The sequence below is a fragment of the Amblyraja radiata genome, chromosome 20 (genome assembly GCF_010909765.2).
Source record: "Amblyraja radiata isolate CabotCenter1 chromosome 20, sAmbRad1.1.pri, whole genome shotgun sequence".
Taxonomy (NCBI): Eukaryota; Metazoa; Chordata; class Chondrichthyes; order Rajiformes; family Rajidae; genus Amblyraja; species Amblyraja radiata.
The window spans coordinates 39,989,116-40,008,538 of record NC_045975.1 but is presented as its reverse complement, the minus strand read 5'-3'; the positions used below and the strand labels follow the sequence as shown (position 1 = coordinate 40,008,538).

General features: G+C 44.5%; 1 protein-coding gene across 20 annotated transcripts in view; it reads right to left on the bottom strand.

Moving 5' to 3' along the window:
- The window catches only part of madd (MAP kinase activating death domain), a 199,306-nt gene that overhangs the window by 26,617 nt on the left and 153,266 nt on the right, over window positions 1-19,423 (bottom strand). For 5 of the 20 annotated variants that reach the window (XM_033038451.1, XM_033038452.1, XM_033038450.1 and 2 more), the window contains 13 exons: window positions 19,088-19,141; window positions 17,752-17,846; window positions 16,394-16,477; window positions 13,950-14,108; window positions 12,806-12,926; window positions 8,078-8,140; window positions 6,777-6,897; window positions 6,577-6,682; window positions 5,665-5,775; window positions 4,027-4,134; window positions 2,999-3,163; window positions 2,699-2,771; window positions 870-976 (listed from right to left, as the gene is read on the bottom strand). In XM_033038451.1, coding sequence (XP_032894342.1) covers window positions 870-976; window positions 2,699-2,771; window positions 2,999-3,163; window positions 4,027-4,134; window positions 5,665-5,775; window positions 6,577-6,682; window positions 6,777-6,897; window positions 8,078-8,140; window positions 12,806-12,926; window positions 13,950-14,108; window positions 16,394-16,477; window positions 17,752-17,846; window positions 19,088-19,141 — 1,367 coding nt within the window. The remainder of the gene's footprint in view (window positions 1-869; window positions 977-2,698; window positions 2,772-2,998; window positions 3,164-4,026; window positions 4,135-5,664; window positions 5,776-6,576; window positions 6,683-6,776; window positions 6,898-8,077; window positions 8,141-12,805; window positions 12,927-13,949; window positions 14,109-16,393; window positions 16,478-17,751; window positions 17,847-19,087; window positions 19,142-19,423) is intronic. The other 15 variants (XM_033038453.1, XM_033038454.1, XM_033038455.1 and 12 more) reach the window with 10 other exon arrangements.

Here is a 19,423-nt window from a genome sequence, read left to right as displayed (position 1 = left end):
AGGGCGCAGATGGCAAAACCTGCACATTTTCATCTCTTCCAACAGGGAGCTTCTTCTCTTCGTCACCAGAACGAAGCTGCATCAGTGCTCAGCAGCAGCATCTCTACCAGAGGGATTTAAAGGGAGCCACGATCAGAAGTTTCACAGAAATCTAGCAGTTAATTCGCAAGGCTTTTCGAAGGTTGAGGAACAAAATTATGTATTATTACATATTTTAAAAAGAAACGTACCCTTTTGCCAATCTCAAGTATGCGACTAAATAATCAAATCAACAAAGCGCTGTGAACTACAGAGGGGTGGCACGGTGGCGCAGCGGTAGAGTTGCTGCCTTACAGTGCCAGAGACCCGGGTTCCATCCTGACTATGGGCGCTGTCTGTACGGAGTTTGAACGTTCTCCCTGTGACTGAGTGGGTTTTCTCCGAGATCTTCGGTTTCCTCCCACACACCAAAGACGTACAGGTATGTAGGTTAATTGGCTTGGTGTATGTTCAAATTGTTCCTAGTGTGTGTAGGATAGTGTTAATGTGCGGGGATCGCTGGTCGGCACGGATTCGGTGGACCGAAGGGCCTGTATCCGCGCAGAATCTTTAAAAAAAAACTAAAACTAACTCTGGACAAATGGAGGCCACAGGGCAGCTCACTGAGGATTCAGAATGTTACATGCATGTATACCATGCACACTAATTCCATAGCACTGCACCTCACAACGTCAAAACCTCTCTGTTCATACAGCAACAGAAACAAAAAAGGGAACACCGAGCAAATAAAACTGATCAAGGACACAAACACTCGCTCGGTTGCCCAGATGAAGCCTGAAGCTGGTACCATTCCCCACGCTAACATATCTCTCTGCAGTAAAAGTCTCTACCTGGCTCTGCATGAACTTCAAATTGATCCCTTCCAGGGTCACCTGCAGCAGGCCTCCATCTCCAGTCTTCATATCCTGAACCGGGAACTCACCTCCAAGCTCAGGACCTGAAACACAACATTGAAGGTAATGGTGAAAAGTATAGCTACAGCCATTGAAACACATCACAACTAATCTATTGAGTGCCTTTCACAACCTCAGGTCATTCAAAATCAATTGTGTTTTTAAAGCATAGTTGGTGGTTCAAGGTAGAAATTGCAGCAAGATTTCACAATCAGTTATGTCATTAAAAGTAATTTACTCCTTGGTGCAAATTAAATACAAGACCAGTTTCATTTTTTATCAACCCAAGCCCATCTCCCGCAACCATAAAGTGCAGCATTACTTCAAACACTGCCTTCCATTGACAGAGCAATGTTGCCACAGTACTTACTGCACTAGATATTAGACTAAGCTCTGTAGAAGATCAGAATTAATGATGAGCAAGGAATTAAGGAAAAATGTTGATGAGAGAACACCTAATTGAAACAGGTTCAGTGTGCACTTTGAGTGGGCAAAACACACGCAAAGGATTTAAATTTAAGTAAAGGACTTGCATGTTGTGGAACTCCTGAAGCATGATGCTGGAGATGAATATGGGAGTTCATTGTTGTTCAAAGAATTTTGCAGATTGCAAGATCCTTGTACATCCAAAGACAAAGCTCCATACAAAAATAACTTTAAGAGGATCATATGAATCAAATAATGTAGGTATTCTTGAAAAATGGGAAAGATATTGAAGGGACGAAAGGGAGCAAAGAATAAGACTGATTCAAGTCCCTTAAATGAAAGCAGAGGTGATATTGTAAAGGAAAACTGAGCAACATCGGACTTGTTCTTATTGAAATAAAATCTGGAAATATTGGACACAGCTGGATAAGCAGCATTAGTGGGAAAAAAACAATAAACATTTCAGTTCTTTAACTCTTTGCTAAAATATAGTCCTACTGAGGAGGTAAGTGGGATGGGATAGACAAAGTGAGACTTGGGTGGGTTTAGGGGAAGAGAGGATGCAGAATTGGGCGAGGTGAAAGAGGACTGGGGCAGAAAAAATGCATGGAGAGAGAGATTAATTGACATTGGATATTCCTAATATTTACCCCAAATGTTCAGGAATATCAAAGATGGCAGTTATGTTAAAAACGTTTTAAACTGTTAGATCTTATTCAGACTACTGCATCTTTTTTGGCCACTAAGGTTATAACTAGCACAAATTAACCAGACTAACACAGAGGTCCAGTTATATATTTTGAATAAAAAGGATTAAAAGTGTGTCATTGTTATTTACCACGCCAAAGGATTTAATAGTCAGAAATAAGACCATGAAGAATCCAGGAGGAGTCAGTAACACCTGAGCTCGGTTATACAGGAAAGAAATCAGTTTACTTATTGCTGAACATTAGTTGTAAAATTCTGCAACTTTCCATCAAATCTTTACAAAGCTATAACAGTTAAACGTTTTGAAGATTCAGGTAGATTAAATTTTAAGGGAAAGAGCATCCAGGTAGACACCACAATCAGAGTAAATGCCCCAGCAGGCTCAAGAGGTAAAATGACCTCCACATGTTGCTATGTAACGATGTTTCATTCTCTGCACAGTGTTCCTTTCAGAGTGCAATTGTGTTTAAATATTACAATAATACGCTTGAGATGACATTGACACGCTTACTCGCAGAATGCAAGTCAGCATCTTTTGTTTTGGTTGCACACACACTGGCAGTGCAACCCATTTGGATCGGTCGGTGTTTTTACACTAACGTATACCAGTACATTGTTTACTCATTAATTACCTGGTTTGATGCTCTGTTGCCTTGCAGCTGCACGCTCCATGCTGTCCTTCACACAGTAGTATAACTCACGACACTGTCAAAAAACAATGCAATGAGGTTTTAGATGCACTGCCGAAGAGGGGTTGGAATAAATTGCCTGAGAGATTAAGAGCTTCAGCAGCAGCCAGAGACACAGGGAGGTGGAAGGGGCAGTGAAAGAAATCGAGCCCAAAGTTTGCGTGTGGAGGAAAGCACAAGAGCAGGAGATGAGGCAAGGGCTCAGTAGATGCACACTGATCTGGAAAATGCCTTGACCTATACCTTCTTAGTGTAGAATTTGTTGAGTTGAGTCTCCTGCCCGTTACGTCTCCAGAGACATAGAACTTTTGTTTTGGGACAGTACGTCATGTTGATGAGTTTCTCATACCACCATCGCTCGTAGACTGTCCCAATGTTACTGCGGAGAACTATGCAGTCATCGCATACCTAATGCCAAACACACAAAGCAAGATCATCGATGGCAGTCAATATCCACATGACATATCAACAAGTCTCCAATAAACCAACCAAGCCATAGGCCCAACATACATAAAGATTTCATCAGCAGACTGCACCACAAGTAAGAGGAGCACAATGCCAGGAATTAGAACCGCGATTGGCAAATGCCCAAGCAGATTTCCAGGTGTTGCTTTGTGTGGGACAGAGTGGACAGCTCCACAAAGTAGCATAAATTCCTGACTATATTTCAATGGTGCTTTTATTGTCCGTGTAAAGTGCAAAGACACAGTGAAATTATTTTCTTACAAAAAGTCCAGTCCAACTGGACGTGCATGAGAACTATCGATTTTTATTTTAGAGCATAGTGGTGATCTTATTGCATAATCGTTATTAAATATACAAAATCTTGAGGGACATGGATAAAGTGAACACCCACAGACTTTTTCTCCAGGATAGACGACTTAAAGCGAGTTGGCAAAGGCTTAAGGTGACAGGGGACAGATTTAGGTGGAACCTCAGAGGCAATTTTTTCACTGAAGAAGGTAGTCCGTATTTGGAATGAACTGTCAGAGGAAGCTATAGAAATAGATAAAATTATGACTTTCTAAAGTGGTATGAACAGATATACGGATAGGTTGGAGTGGTATTAGCCAAATGCAGGCAAAATGAACTAGCTTAGAATGCTAACTTGATCAGCTTGTATAAGGTGTGTTCCACCTTATACAAGCTGATCAAGTTAGCATTCTAAGGCCTATTTCCACTGTATAACTATATGATCAGGAGAAAACTCTTTGCTCCTCTCTCACAGGAAAATGTTCAGCCTACTCTGGTGACCATGATGTATCTCATACCTCCATGAAGAAGATTTCACCATTGGTGTCGGTTCCTGCGTGCACCACAAAGGTCTGCTTCTTGATGTGACGACTGCCACAGGGTCGTATGTGGAGATCGTGGCTCTCCTGCAGAAAAAATGCATGGCTGTTAAAGGAGCAGCTGGTGAGACTCACCTACTGAGCAGTTCCAACATGAGCACCAGCCGAGAGAAGTCCACATGTAGAGGGACTGACCCTTGATTTTGCTCCCCACCCTGGGTGAAGCACAAATGGCTGCTTGGGCCGCCTCAAACCTCTTAGTTCACCCACACATGCTTGATGGATGTAAATCTGGCGCTCCTACATGCTGATTAAATTCGCCCTACCATGAGCGCAGATTTGGCGGAGTGTGAATGCACTCTTCATGGTGCAGCTTCATAAAACTATGGTTCAACCATGCTTGTGGTATAGTGTGCAGTTCTAATCACCCCATTATAGGAAGGATGGAGAGGCTTTGGAGAGGGTTCACAGGGGTTTTACCAGAATGCTGCCTGGATTTGAGGATATTAGCTACAAGGAGAGGATGGACAAACTTGGATTATTTTCTTTGGAGTGTCGGAGGCTGAGGGGAGACCAACTGAAGTATAAGAAATTATAAGAGGGATAGTTAGAGATTAGATAGTCAAAACCTTTCTCCCAAAAGGAAATGTCAAAGATTAGCGGGCAGAGCGTTCAGGTCACAGGAAAAAAGTTTAAAGGGAATGCTTTTTATTCAGAGAGTGGTGGGTGCCTGGAATGTTCTGCCAAGGGTGGTAGTGGAAGCAGATACGATAGTGGCATTTAAGGGGCTTTTGGATAGCACATGGATATGCAGGGAATGGAGGGATGGGGATCACATACGCTCAAACTATACAGAATTAAACACTTGAGGAACGCAGCGGGTCACGTTGCATCTGTGGAGGGAGTGAACAGGACTGATGTTTTGGGTCAGGACTCTTCTTCAGACAGATGGAGTTGGGGAGAAAGGATTATTTTAACTTGGCATCATGTTCAGCACAGACATTGTGGCCAAAGGGCCTGTTCCAATGCTGTTGCATGTTGTATATTCTGTCAATTCTGGAACTTTGACATCCACCCACCTGTCCATCTGTGAGCATTCACCAATCAGAGAAGCCCTCACCCATGCTTGTTTCTCCTCACTGTATATCTCGAACCCACCACTCCACCTGTTCACCTTTCTTCAAATGTCCACCCACAGTACAACCCACCTACTGCATTCCCCAACCCTGCCTCTGCATTAATCCACCTCAACTGTGCAACCTCTGCCCACTGTACACCATCCACCTGCACTCCTCCTGTCCACAGTCAGTGCTTCATCCCTCTCTGCTGGCAGACCCAGGCCTGTTGCAGCACTCACTCCATATTGGTTAGGCCTGGCCTGAGACAGCTCTTCCTTCCGAAGATAGACACAAAAAGCTTGAGTAACTCAGTGGGTTAGACAGCATCTCTGGAGAAAAGGAATAGATGACGTTTCGGGTCAAGACCCTTCCTATGCAGCTCTTCCTCCTGGCTGGCCCCGACCGGCTACTGCCTTAGAGTTGGGTCCGTTTAATCGGATTTACTTTGCAGGAGATTGCGCAAAGCACCCAATGCACACCCACAAAGTAGAACGCTCACCAGCTGTGGTAGGCGGTCCAGCAGCTCATTCACCTCCTGGCTATGAACCAGACCAATATGCGATTTACCCATCAGCCTCCGCACCTTCTTCCGGATGTCGTTTTTGTTCATCTGTAACAGGGGGCGGATACACAACATAACGTTTCAGCAAAAGAGCAGCTATTGGTTCTGACATGTCAGAAACCATGCAGTCAGAAATAATTCAACTACAAGAACAGCTTTCAGTAGTGGGAAAACAAAGGATCACACCTGCCCTGGAAGTCTCCAGAGAGGCAGTGGAAACTGCAGGAGGGACACATTCCCTTTAGACCAGCCCCTCCTATTTACCATCTGCAAAAAGTTGTGAACACTGCCCAGTCCACCACCACCATTGAAGGGATTTACCGGAGTCGCTGCCTCTAAAAGGCAGCCAGCATCATCAGAGACCCACACCGCACAAGCCACACTCTCATTTCATTCCTCACATCGGGAAGAAGGTACGGGAGCCTGAAAACTGTAACATCCCGGTTTCGGAACAGCTTCATCCCTACAGCCATCAGGCTATTAAACACTACAATCTCATATAAGCTCTGAAATTCAATAGACTATTATTGTTATTATCACACTTTTATTGTTTGGTTTTTGTGTGTACGTATGTGTGTGTGTGTGTATATATATATATATATATATATATATATATATATGTGTGTGTGTGTGTGTGTGTGTATTTGTGAGCATGTGTATATATACACACACATACTGATTTATTTTTTTCCTCTTTCATTTATTATATTGTTTAGAGTGTACTATGTTTACATATTCTGTTGTGCTGCTGCAAGTAGGAATTTCATTGTTCTAGCTGGGACATATGAGAATCAAACACTCCTGACTATTTACAGCACCCTAGCCCCTGGTCCATGGTAAAGGGCTGACCTTGACCATCAGCATGTATACAATCATGTTGAAGAGTAACGTGGACAACAGGCGGTCCTCATCATCTTCCAGCCGCTTCCGGTCGTGATCCCCCAGTGACACATACCTGTGTTAAGAAACAACAAGTCAACTGACGGAGAACCACTGCCTTCACCCATACCCACTGCAGCCATCAACCACTGTACGGTACGCATGCTTACCTGTCGATCATTTCTTGTGGGCCCTGGTCCATGCCCATTCCTTCTCTCTCTAACATCACCGCATCAAGGAAGGTGTCCTCCCAAAACTGGACCTGGTCCCACAGCACTGAGCGTTCCTTACCTGAGGATGAGCAGATGAGACTGTAGTAGCAAATTGCCCCTTTCCCCTCACCCACATCCAGGGAAACTAGCACATGACTCGATGCACAACAACGGCATGCACCAAAGATCCTCTCTGACTAATCGAGAATACCAAAAGTCTAACAGGAGCTGTGTTAGAGCACAGGGCCATCACTACACACAAATAAAGCACCATACAGCAGCTAGGGTAGAGAGGGGCTAGAGAGGGGCACAGGAGCCCATCACACAGCAAGGGGCTGGAGCAGAGATACAACATTGGACCCTTTCCATGAGGATGGGGAGGGGCAGCTGCCAGCCATGTGGGTGGGGGCATGCAGCCGCCCAGCTGTATAGGCTGGAACATGCATGCCCCAGGCAGAGAGTACAACCTAAACTGACTCAGAATTAGACTGGTCCTCACACTCCAGTCTCAAACAGTGTCAGTGAGCGTGCTACATGCATGTCTCCAGTGAGTCACACACTTTTCCTTTCAGGTAACTTCTCATCGTACTTTCCCATCTGGCTGTGGCCAGATATACATGGAGTAGCACCCCAGTATGCGGCAGGGAACCATGGCAAATGGGAATGATAAGGATCAATGGTGAATATGGGGGGGTGGGGGGGGGGAGGGAGGTTGTGATGGGGACAATGCATTAGAGGAGATGAATAGGCATTGGTATTGGAGGAACTGAAGGCAGGTGAAGGGGCACAAAGCAGCATTCAGCAAGGGGGAGTGAAGAAAGGTGGGCAGGTAGGGTAATGAGGCCACGTGGGTTGTGATCAGCTGGAGCAATGAGTGCAAGGTCAAGTCATCGAGCAGTGTCAATGCTAGCCCAGGCCAATGGCATATGAAGAGGGAGCACGTGTGTGATTGGATGAGAAAAGAGGGGGCACAGGGAGCTGTGGGGAGGAGGAGGAGGAGGAAGAAGAGATGATCGGCCATATTAGAGCAGTGGATGTGAGAACCAGGCTGGCAGATGAAATACGAGTGCCTGGATTTTAGGAGGATCAATCGAGGAGGTTAACAGTTGTGTCACAAGTGCATGAGCACAGAATGGAGTCCATGTATTCTCTGTTCAGAGGATTGGAATCGTATGTGAATGGCTGGAGAACTCTCCATATTCATGCAGCAACTAGTCATGCATGACCATGCGATTACAGGCAGTAAAAGCGTTCTTTACTCATAGATAATGTTTCCATGGCCGCATCCTCCAGTTGGTCCCACATTGAACTCTTGTCTCTCCCTGAGCGTGTCCAAGGCAAGTGAGCCAGCCAGCAGGTAGAAATGAAAAGACTCCAGCATTTAGTTACATTCATCAGACAGGATAGCATGTAGGGTTTACTCCTTCATACAGAATACAACACAAACACTTCACAATCCCAGTTACAGTCACAACAGAACAAAAGCAGCACCACATGAGAACACAGGAGGGACCGCGAGACTTAATCAACTCTGCAGGAAAATCCTGGTTTCAGATCACTCGCAAGATAACACACCAAATGTAGAGCAAAAAATGTCTTTAGAATCTGAGAAATATGTGTTTCTATTACACATAATATAAACTCATGTCATGTGTTTCGACTCACCTTAACAGAAACAAAGTCATAGTTGCGGAGCATGGAAACAGGCCCTTTGGCCCAACTCTTCCATGCCGACCAAGACGTCCCATCTACACTTGTCCCACTTGCCTGCGCTTGATCTATAACCTTCTGAACCTTTCCTATCCATGTAAAACTTACTCCACCCATCTGTCCACAGCCCCCGGTCTGTATCCATTTGCCAGGTATCGCTCAATTCCATCTTTCTTTGGCACGTTTCTCCCCCAAACACCATCTATCTGAAGAAGATTCCCGACCCGAAACGTGTCCTGTCCACTCCCTCGGTAGATGCTGCCTGACCCGTTGAGTTTCTCTAACGTTAGACTCTCGTTAGACTCTATCATCTTAGAGTCCATTACAAAGGATGAGATTTCTGAGTAGTTAGCACATGATAAAATAGGCTGAAGTCAGCATGGTTTTGTGAAAGGGAGATCTTGCCTCACGAACCTGTTAGAATTCTTTGAGGAAGTAAATAGCAGGAGAGACAAAGGAGAGTCAGTGGATGTGGTTTACCTGGATTGTTAGAAAGCCTTTAATTAGATACCGCATGAGGCTGATAAAGTAGATGAGAGCCCATGGTGTCAGAGGGAAGATACTAACATGGATAGCAAAAGGCAAAGAGTAGCAATAAAGAGGGATTTTTCTGGTTGGCTGACTTTAATCTACATATAGATTGGGCCAACCAAATTGTTAGCACCGCTGAGGAGGAGGATTTCCAGGAATGTATACAGGATGGTTATTTAAACCAATATGTAGAAGAACCGACTAGAGGACAGGCCATCCTAGACTGGGTATTGTGTAATTTTAGTTTAGAGATGCAGCGCAGAAACAGGCCCTTCGGCCCACCGGGTCCGCGCCGACCAGCGATCCCTGCACACTTTAACACTATCCTACACCCACTAGGGACAATTTTTATATTTACCAAGTCAATTAACCTACAAACCTGCAAGTCTTTGGAGTGAGTGAGGAAACCGAACATCTCGGCGAAAACCCATGCAGGTCACGGGGAGAAGGTACAGACTCCCTACAGACAGCACCCGATGTCGGGATCGAACCCGGGTCTTCGGCGCTGCATTCGCTGTAAGGAAGAAACTCTACCGCTGCGTGACCGCCCGTAATGAGGAAGGATTAGTTAAAGATCTTGTTGTGCAAAGCCTCTTGGGAAACAGTGACCATAATATGGTGGAATTCTGCATTGGGATGGAGAGTGACACAGTTAATTCAGAGACTGGGATCCTGACTTTAAAGAAAGGAGACTTTGAAGGTATGAGACGGGAATTGGCTACGATAGACTGGCAAATTATACTTAAAGGGTTGACAGTGGAGATGCAATGACAAAGATTTAATGACCGCATGGATGAACTCCAAAAAATTGTTCATAAATAATTGTTCATAGAAAAAATAAAACGGGGAAGGCGGCTCAACTGTGGCTAATGAGGGAAATCAAGGTTAGTGTTAAATCCAAGGAAAAGGCATATAAATTGGCCAGATTGGCTGGAGGACTGGGCGAAATTTACTGGGACTGGGAGGACAAAGGACGACAGATGGCGCAATAGGCTAAGTGTTCGGCTGGCAACCTGAAGGTGGCCGGTTCGAATCCTGCTTGGAGTGTGTACTGTCGTTGTGTCCTTGGGCAAGACACTTCACCTACCTTTGCCTGGGACTAGAGACGGAAATTAGCTACTGATTGGCTACAATCTCGCATATTTACATGCAAATGTTAATTAATATGCACTGTCCCTATAAACAAAACATAATTATTATTATTATTATTATTATTAATTAAGAGGAGGTAATTAAGAAATAATTTGTATTCCCAGCAATTTTATAATTGCGGGGAATAGAAAAACTGACTATAAAAGCTTCTTTAGATATGAAAAAAGGAAAAGATTATTGAAGACAAATGTAGGTTCCTTACAATCAGAGACAGGTGGAAATGGCAGAACAGTTTATACGAATACTTTCGTTCTGTTTTCACTAAGGAAGGCTCACCGCAAGGCTCGGTGCTGGGACTGCAGCTATTTACAATATACATCAATGATTGAGATGAAGGGATTGAAAGTAACATTAGCAATTTTGCAGATAACACAAAGCTGGGTGGCAGTGTGAACTGTGAGGAGGATGCTATGAGAATGCAGGGTGACTTGGACAGGTTGGGTGAGGGGGCAGATGCATGGCAGATGCAGTTTAATGTAGATAAATGTGAGGTTATCCACTTTGGTAGCAAAAACAGGAAGGCAGATTACTATCTAAATGGTGTCAAGTTGGGATAAGGGGAAGTATAACGGGATCTCGGGCTCCTTGTTCATCAGTCAATGAAAATAAGCATGTAGGTACAGTGGGCAGAGAAGAAAGTGAATGGCATGTTGGCCTTCACACCAAGAGGAGTTGAGTATAGGAGCAAAGTGGTCCTTCTGCAGTTGTATAGGGCCTTAGTGAGACCACACCTGGAGTATTGTGTGCAGTTTTGGTCCCCTAATTTGAGGAAGGACATTCTTGCTATTGAGGGAGTGCAGCGTAGGTCCACAAGGTTAATTCCCGGGATGGCGGGACTGTTATATGCTGAGAGAATGGAGTGGCTGGGCTTGTATACTCTGAAATTTAGAAGGATGAGCGGATATCTTATTGAAACATATTTGGACACGCTAGAGGCAGGAAACATATTCCCGATATTGGGGGAGGCCAGAACCAGGGGCCACAGTTCAAGAATAAGGGTAAGCCATTTAGAACGGAGATGAGGAAACACTTATTCACACAGAATGTTGTGAGTGTGGAATTCTCTGCCTCAGAGGGCGGTGGAGGCCGGTTCTCTGGATACTTTCAAGAGAGCTAGATAGGGCTCTTAAAGATAGCGGAGTCAGGGGATATGGGGAGAAGGCAGGAACGGGGTACTGATTGTGGATGATCAGCCATGAGCACATTGAATGGCGGAGCTGGCTCGAAGGGCCGAATGGCCTACTCCTGCACCTATTATCCATTGTCTATTGAAGACACAAACAATCTACCAGAACTACTACGGGACTGAGGATCTAGTAGGACAGAGGAACTGAAGGGAATCCACATTAGTCAGGAAATGGTGTTAGGTAAACTGTTGTGACTGAAGGCAGATAAATCCCCAAGGCCTGACGGTCTGCATCAAAGTACTCAAGGGGGTGGCCCCAAAAATCATCGATGATCATTGGTGATCATTTTCCAATGTTCTCTCGACTCTGGATCAATTCCTGTGGACCGAAGGGCAGCTAATGTAACCGCACTTTTTAAGAAAGGAGGGAGAGAAACAGGGAATTATAGACCAATTAGCTTTACATCAGTAGTGGGGAAGTTGCTGGCAGTGAGGAAAGCTAATGGCATGTTGGCCTTCATTGCAACAGGATTTGAGTTTAGGAGCAGGGAGGTCCTACTGCAGTTGTACGGGGCCCTGGTGAGGCCGCATCTGGAGTATTGTGTGCAGTTTTGCTCTCCTAATTTGAGGAAGGACATTATTGCTATTGAGGGAGTGCAGCGTGGGTTCACCAGTGTTAATTTCCGGGATGGCGGGACTGACATATGATGAAAGAATGGGTCGACTGAGCTTGTATTCACTGGAATTTAGTAGGATGAGTGGAGATCGTATAGAAACATATAAAATTCTTAAAGGATTGGACAGGCTAGATGTACAAAAAATGTTCTCAATGTTGGGGGAGTCCAGAACCAGGTCTCACAGTTTAAGAATAAGGGGTGGGCCATTTAGGATTGAGATGAGGAAAAACCTCTTCACCCAGAGAGTTGTGAATCTGTGGAATTCTTTGCCACAGAAGGTAGTGGAGGCTAATTCACTGGATGTTATCAAGAGTGAGTTAGATTTAGCTCTTAGGAAAAAGGAATCAATGGATATATGGGAAAAGCAGGAACAGGGTACTGATTTTAGATGATCAGCCATGATCATATTGAATGGCGGTGCTGGCTCGAAGGGCCGAATGGCCTACTCCTGCACCTACTTTTCCATGTTTCTATGATGAATCTGTGAAATTTATTGCCACAGAAGGCTCTGGAGGCCAAGTCAATGGATATATGTAAGGCAGAGATTGACAGATTTTTGGTTAGTACGGGTGTCAGGGGTTGTGGGGAGAAGGCAGGAGAACGGGGTTGAGAATCAGCCGTGATTGAATGGCAGAGCAGACTTGATGGGCTGAATGCCATTATTCTGCTATGATATCTTGTGAACCCACAAATTTTCAGTCCAAAGGACAAAGATTTTTTTTGATCCGCTCTTGATTGAGCGCTTTACCATCATTTTAGAATGGAATGGGAGGATTTGTTTCCAAACTTACCCAGCAATCCTTCAAACAGGTAAACCCTCTGACTGATATCTTCTGGTGGGGTTGGAGGCTGGGGACTCACAATGCCACCTTTGGGAGCATTGAATCCAGGTACCAGCATGTGTGATTTACCCTGTAATACAACAGAGAATCCATTAATGTCAGCATGGCACTTGGATTGTATCCTCACTTTTGCAAGATAAACATCCCTCGATCTCTTCACTCTCTGGATGCTGATGAATTTCTCCATAATTCTCCACACTATCCTGCCACTCTTCTTCTGGCATTGCTTTAGTTCATGCTTTCTTATAAAGTTCACAACTTCACTCTCCAGTCACTGTGGGAAGGTTGTGAGCGCCCACACCGTTACTACGCACTCAAAGTCTGAGCCCCCCTCCCCTCCGCCCCCACCAATGGTCTCCTGCATGGTCTGTGGATCTGAGAGTGACCATCAACCCCCTCCTCCATTCGCCTCCTCTTGCTTGTTTTTCAGGAGGTGGACAGCAGCCACAAGACCATCGTTTATTGTTCATCCCTCACTGCCTTTGAAAAGAAACAGAAATAGTTTGGCTACTTCATAGAGCATTTCTCATTTTTCCAAAAAGGTCAACCCTATTGTTGTGTATTTGAGGTGCACAGTGGCCAGTGGGTAAGGATTGCAATTTGTCTCTCCTAGATGCACCTAACCCCTGGGCTTCCCTCTGATACCATATGCAAACCCTCCATCGGGATCAATGTTCTCCTTCAGGGAAGGAAATTGGTGCTTTCAGGTGTGATTTCAGGCACACTGTCAAATGTTTGACTTTTAACCACAGCTGTAACAAACTGCTGTGTTTAAACAACGGCAATTTTGGAGAGGAGTCAAACTCGTCACATGACCGGTGATTTCTCTCTGCTCTTTCATGTTGTGAGATTTTCTTATCAAGATAAAGCAGTAGCATGCAGATTCTTCCACTACTTTAATCCATTCTAGTCCATTCCTTCCAATTCTCCCCCTGCCTCTGTCCATCACTCCCCTTAATCTTACTGAGCACTGGGCTCCAAATATTGGCCCTTCATCTGTGGAGACACTACCCGAAAGTGAGTTACCGCACCTCAGGCTACAATTTTGGTTCTCAACTCCAAAGATAGGCCCACCGTCCTCATAAAGACTTACAAAGATGTATCTGGTGTCAGCATTGGTCTCAATCTCGCTGTCAGAAAGAGTCCCTCTGGATACCTTTGTCGCCAAGTTGTGTTTTCCCTGCATAGTTTCACCAGCAGTACTGCTGTAGTCACTATCCGCTCCCAGAGTTTCCCCAGAACTGTTACTGACCTGGGACAACATAGAACAAAAAAAATCAGTAAGTTCCAATACCCCTAGCTCGGCCAAATAATCAGGATGCATTATGTTCCATCGTCGAGGGAGAGACAGAGAGGGGGGAGATGGTGGGGGAGAGGGAGAGTGAGAAGGTGAGGGGGAGGGGGCGGTAGAGGGAGAGGGGGAGGGAAAGGGAGAGGGGGAGGGGGCGGGAGAGGGGGAGCGGGAGAGGGGAAGGGGGAGAGGGAGAGAGCGAGACAGACAATGAGAGACAGACATTAGCCTCACTGGTCTATAGTTCCGAGACTTTTCCATGTAACTTTGATAGAGGCACAACATTAGTCACCCATTTGCCAGCACTGGGCCTGTACTCGCTGGAGTTTAGAAGGATGAAGGGACACCGCATTGAAACTTACCAAATAGTGAAAGTCCTGAATAGAGTAGATGTGGAGAGGATGTTTCCACAAGTGGGAGAGTATAGGACCAGAGGCCATAACAGAATAAAAGGACGTATCTTTAGAAAGGAGATGAGGAGACATTTCTTTAGTCAGAGGGTGGTAAATCTGTGGAATTCATTGCCACAGAAGGCTGTGGAGCCTGTCAATGGATATTATGGATATAATCCAAGGTGGAGATTGATCGATTCTTAATTAGTACACGTGTCAAGGGAGAAGGCAGGAGAATGGGGTTGAGAGGGAAAGATAGACCAGCTGTGGTTGATTGGCGGAATAGACTTAATGGGCCGAATGACCTAATATTGCTCCTACAACTTGATCTCAGCGTCCTATACCTGTCCCATGCACCCTCATTTTTCCTGACCAGAATAGTTTATCTCAACTTCCAAGCTTTTTCCCTCACACCTACTTTGGCCTTAATTGTAACAGGAACATATATGCCCTAAACTCTTGTCACCAGTTTTAAAATCATCCCATTTATCAGATATTCCTTTGCCAGAAACAACCTACTCCAATCAACTTGAACAAGTTCCTGCCTAATACCATCAAAGTTGACTATTCAGAAATTGCCGTCTTTATACATAACTGTCTTAAAGCTAATAGAACAGTGATCGCTGGTCCTAACACTTGCCTTTCCCAATTTGCTAAGAGTAGATCCAGCTGTGCCCACTCCCATGTAGAGCCCTATACATATTGCCTGAGGAAACCTTCTTGAACACGTTTTATAAATAACACCCCAAGTCCTTGGGACTATGAGTCCTAGCCTAAATTGGGAATGTTAAAATCCCCCACCCTGACCACCTTATTAGCCTTATAGATGCCTGCAATCTCTTAGCATATTTGCTCCTCCAATTCCCACTGACTATTTGGGGGCCTGTAGTACACTCCCAACAATCCCTTTTTATTTCTTAGCTGCACCCATGCAGATTCACTGGATGAACCATCAGTAATGTAATCTCAGACTAATGCTGTGACATTCTCCTTGATCAATAAGGCAACACCCTCTCCTCTTTTACCCCCATCTGTACATCTCCTTCAGTTCTGGTACACTGCCAGTCATGTGCCTCTGTTAGCCAGGTTTCTGTGATAGCTACAACATCCCAGTCGCACTATCCATGCCCTGATTTCATCCATCAGGCCTCTCACATTAAAATAAGTACAATTAAACCCAACAGTCCTTCCTCACTCCCTCTCATGCCTATTTTGTTCGCTGAACTTTTTTTCAGGGAGTCCAACCAGTCACTGACTCGCCTTTCAAGGCATCCATTCTGCTGCGACCTGAAATTGATTTGCCAAAACCTGCCCTCGGACTTGCTTTCAAGGCTCCCACTCCCTGACATTGACTTGCTCCAAACCAATCAAGAATTTACTTTTCTGCTCCGACCTGAAATTGAAATCTATTCAAAATAATCTGAAATCTACCACAACAGAGTTATTTCACCATCCCATTGACATTCCATCCCAAAGCAACCCTCAAGCTATCACACTCTGCACCGCAAACCAACTTTTATCTCTCTTTTCCGTTTCTGATGCAGGAAACTGAAATGTGAACACCGTTTCTATTTCCACAGATGCTACCTGTGGAAATAGAAATAGTGGTGATTTTCAATTGCATGATTATTGGTAGCTTTGTGCTTAACCAAGGCCATTTCATGTTGAACTTTTGGAAGTCAGAATACATTATGCCAAAGCCTCGGACCATATGGACTGGGGAAATCTCTGTTCACAATTTAATCGTGAAATTATTCTGGACCGACTTTTCACAGGGAAAGTGGGCTATATGCTGCTTCACTTCATCACACTGGAAGAACACCATGCACACGCCTCAGCTCATCACTGCCCTACCACGGTGCTGCTTTCCGATTCTTGGCTGGTGCTCCTGGTGAGTGCAGGCGGTTCAGAGCTGGTGATAGACTCACTGTCACTCTTCTGGTGCAGGTGGAAGGTGGTGAAAGTATTGTTGAGAAGGTGGGAGGGGACATTTAAAAAAAGGTAAAAGGAAGAGAACAGAACAATAATGGAGAGAGTATTACTTGCAACACCCAAGAGAAAAACAGTTTAATTGCAAAAGTTTAACCAGACTCATCGTATATTAATTAAGAGGGCTATTGCATTCAATAACTTGTAAGGAGTACAAATATTCCAAATGTTGTCTTTTGATATGCATTTCATCTGATAAAACTAGCAACCAAGTCGGGATTGCCATTTCCCAGGGTTCGCTTTTAACACGTTGTCGGCCTTTTTCGTATCTCCTGTTTCATCGCCCACCAGCCCCAATCCAAGGTTGTGTTCAATCAACTACGACAGAAATTATCTTATTGTGCTGTTCGGATATTTAATAATGTTGGAATGGAAGATAGGCAGTTAAGATAAATAGGATTGAAAGTGCTGTGATGAATTTTATAGCAGATGAAAACCAATGCAAAATTCAGGGAACTCTGGGTTAAAGCCTTGAAGTTGAGTATTTAACCACTACACCATGCACTGTTACAACCCCCCCCCCCCCCCCCCCCCCCCATAACCCCCCTTCCAATCACCCACCCTAGCACGTTTTTCAAACTCTTTCACATCACTGGATAACTTGGGCCTCAATGCTCTGCCTTCACTATAGTCTTTGCCTATCCAATCCTTTCCGAGTCAGTGAAATTCAACCTTGCGTTGGATGGGAAAAGGCATTATATCGAAGAGATAAGTCTTTGGTCTAAATTCAAATAACATTCCATTTGATCATATAAACAAATAAAGGTTTTCAACTTAATTACCCGAGTTTGTGCTAATGACAACAAAAAACAAAAGAGGAGTTGATGGGCATGTGTGAAATACCACAGGTTGCAGGGTTACAGATAAATAAGGATAGAGGGAATGTTCCACAGAAAATGGGGATAAATGGATTCACGAATCATTGCAAGGACAAGAATCCTTCTTCCACTTTGGTAGTTGTATCACCAACAAACATCTCCCCTCACTACACCCCCACCCTTACCCCACAGCCAGCCCCAGGTATATCACCCACCTCATAATGAACTCCATTCACAATTTTAAAATCAGATTCCTTGACAGCTTTCCCCCCCGGCGAGACCTGAATATGGACAATATCATAATGCACTTGCGTCTATGAGCGACTTGTCTCAACTAGGTGCTGGTGCAATGTGTTTAATGCTATACGTTTCTACTAACCGTATCGATGATTTGCAAGGACTAACCTGCAAGCTTGTTACACTCATGCCGCTATCCGCACTGATTTGTGATTTCTTCTCATCTGGGTCGAAGTCTGGTAAGTGTTTTGGGCTCTCAGTACCTACAGGCAACAGACTCGACATCACGATGCAGGAAGATAAATGAACTGTACCGATTCAGTCTGTAGTCACTTACTCCGTGACTCTCATCCACAGTACCAGAATGATAGAGCTTCTAACAAAACCAGAGACCAAAGCTGTTTGTGTTCCACTGCTACAAATTTGAGGGGTGTTTTTTGTAACAGGGTACATGTTTGGCAGCTTTCAGATTAGAGTAAATCGGTTTAATTGTAGAACCACTGAGACTTCAGCACATTCATCCACCCAAATTAATCAACATTGCCGAATACATTACATTTTTTTACCGCAACTTACATTTTTTCACCACAAATGAAGTAAGCCAGTCCAATTATGATGGGCATGCAAATCAGCTACAAAAACCAAACAACTCTGAGTTGCTGCATACAGAGCTGTCTGCCCAAATATTGTTGTTGTTTTGTCACTTTCCCATATCCTTGTATCCTTCCCAATCTACATCTTCGCTTTGAAATATTGCAAATAATGCATTCCCCATTTTAGCCACTCTATACAAACGTCTTGAGTAACTTCATCAACATTCAGCTGGCGATAATCCTCAGTCTAAACCGCACCCAACTCACCTGCGACAGAAACAACTGTTCACTGTTTCTCCTCTTAAAAGTCTGCTAGATTTTAACAAAGATGTTCTCAACAGCATCCCAATACCTTTTCTTCCTGCTCGAGTAATCACTGGTCCTGATTGTCAATGTAGCAAAATTTGGTCATGATTTAACTGCACAAACAGCAAGTCCCATTCATTTAGAAAAAAAACACCCTGGACACCAAGGCAAGGTCAAAGAAGTTCAAAGGGATTTGGGCAGCAATGGAAGACAAAGAGCAGAACTCGGTGCTGACACTTTGGTCAGTGATCAAATGACCCGTTGGCCAAATTGTACATAAGCATGCGGTGCAACTACACAGCAATGAGCTCACCCCCACTCCACCACACCTGCACCTTGCAAGATTAACGGGTGAGAAAGAGTGCGAGCGAGAGAGAGAGAGAGAGAAAGAGGGGGCAAAGAGAAAGAGAGAGAAAGAAAAAGGACTGAGCTAGAAAGTGATGAAGAGGTACACAAACCTAACAGCATGTCTACAGGTGAGAGGGAATGAGTCTATAGCACATTTTGCGAAAGACTATGTTTGAAACAGAAGACAGGCTAGGGCACCTAGCTACGAAAAGTAATAAGTATTTTGTACAACAGGCCTGAGTTATCAAAATCCTTACTCTGTTTTTCCAAAGCTTTTTGTTTTCTCACATCCTGGTGCTTGTTCCACAACTCTACAACCAAAGATGCATTGCAAGCAGGAAAGAAAGACAGAGAGAGTCAGAGATTGGTTGGATAGGAGAAATGGAGGACACAACACAACCAGGAATTCATTCTCCAATAGACGACTTCTCAGTGATCACGTGAGAATCAGTGAAGCACAAGTTCATCTGCATGGTTCACAAGTGGCCTCGATAACCTCTGCTCAGTCTCAACACTTTCTACGCTCTAGAGGAGAACTCTGACATCCCTTTCTTCCAGTGCAACCACAGAGCTACACCACAGCCCATAACCAC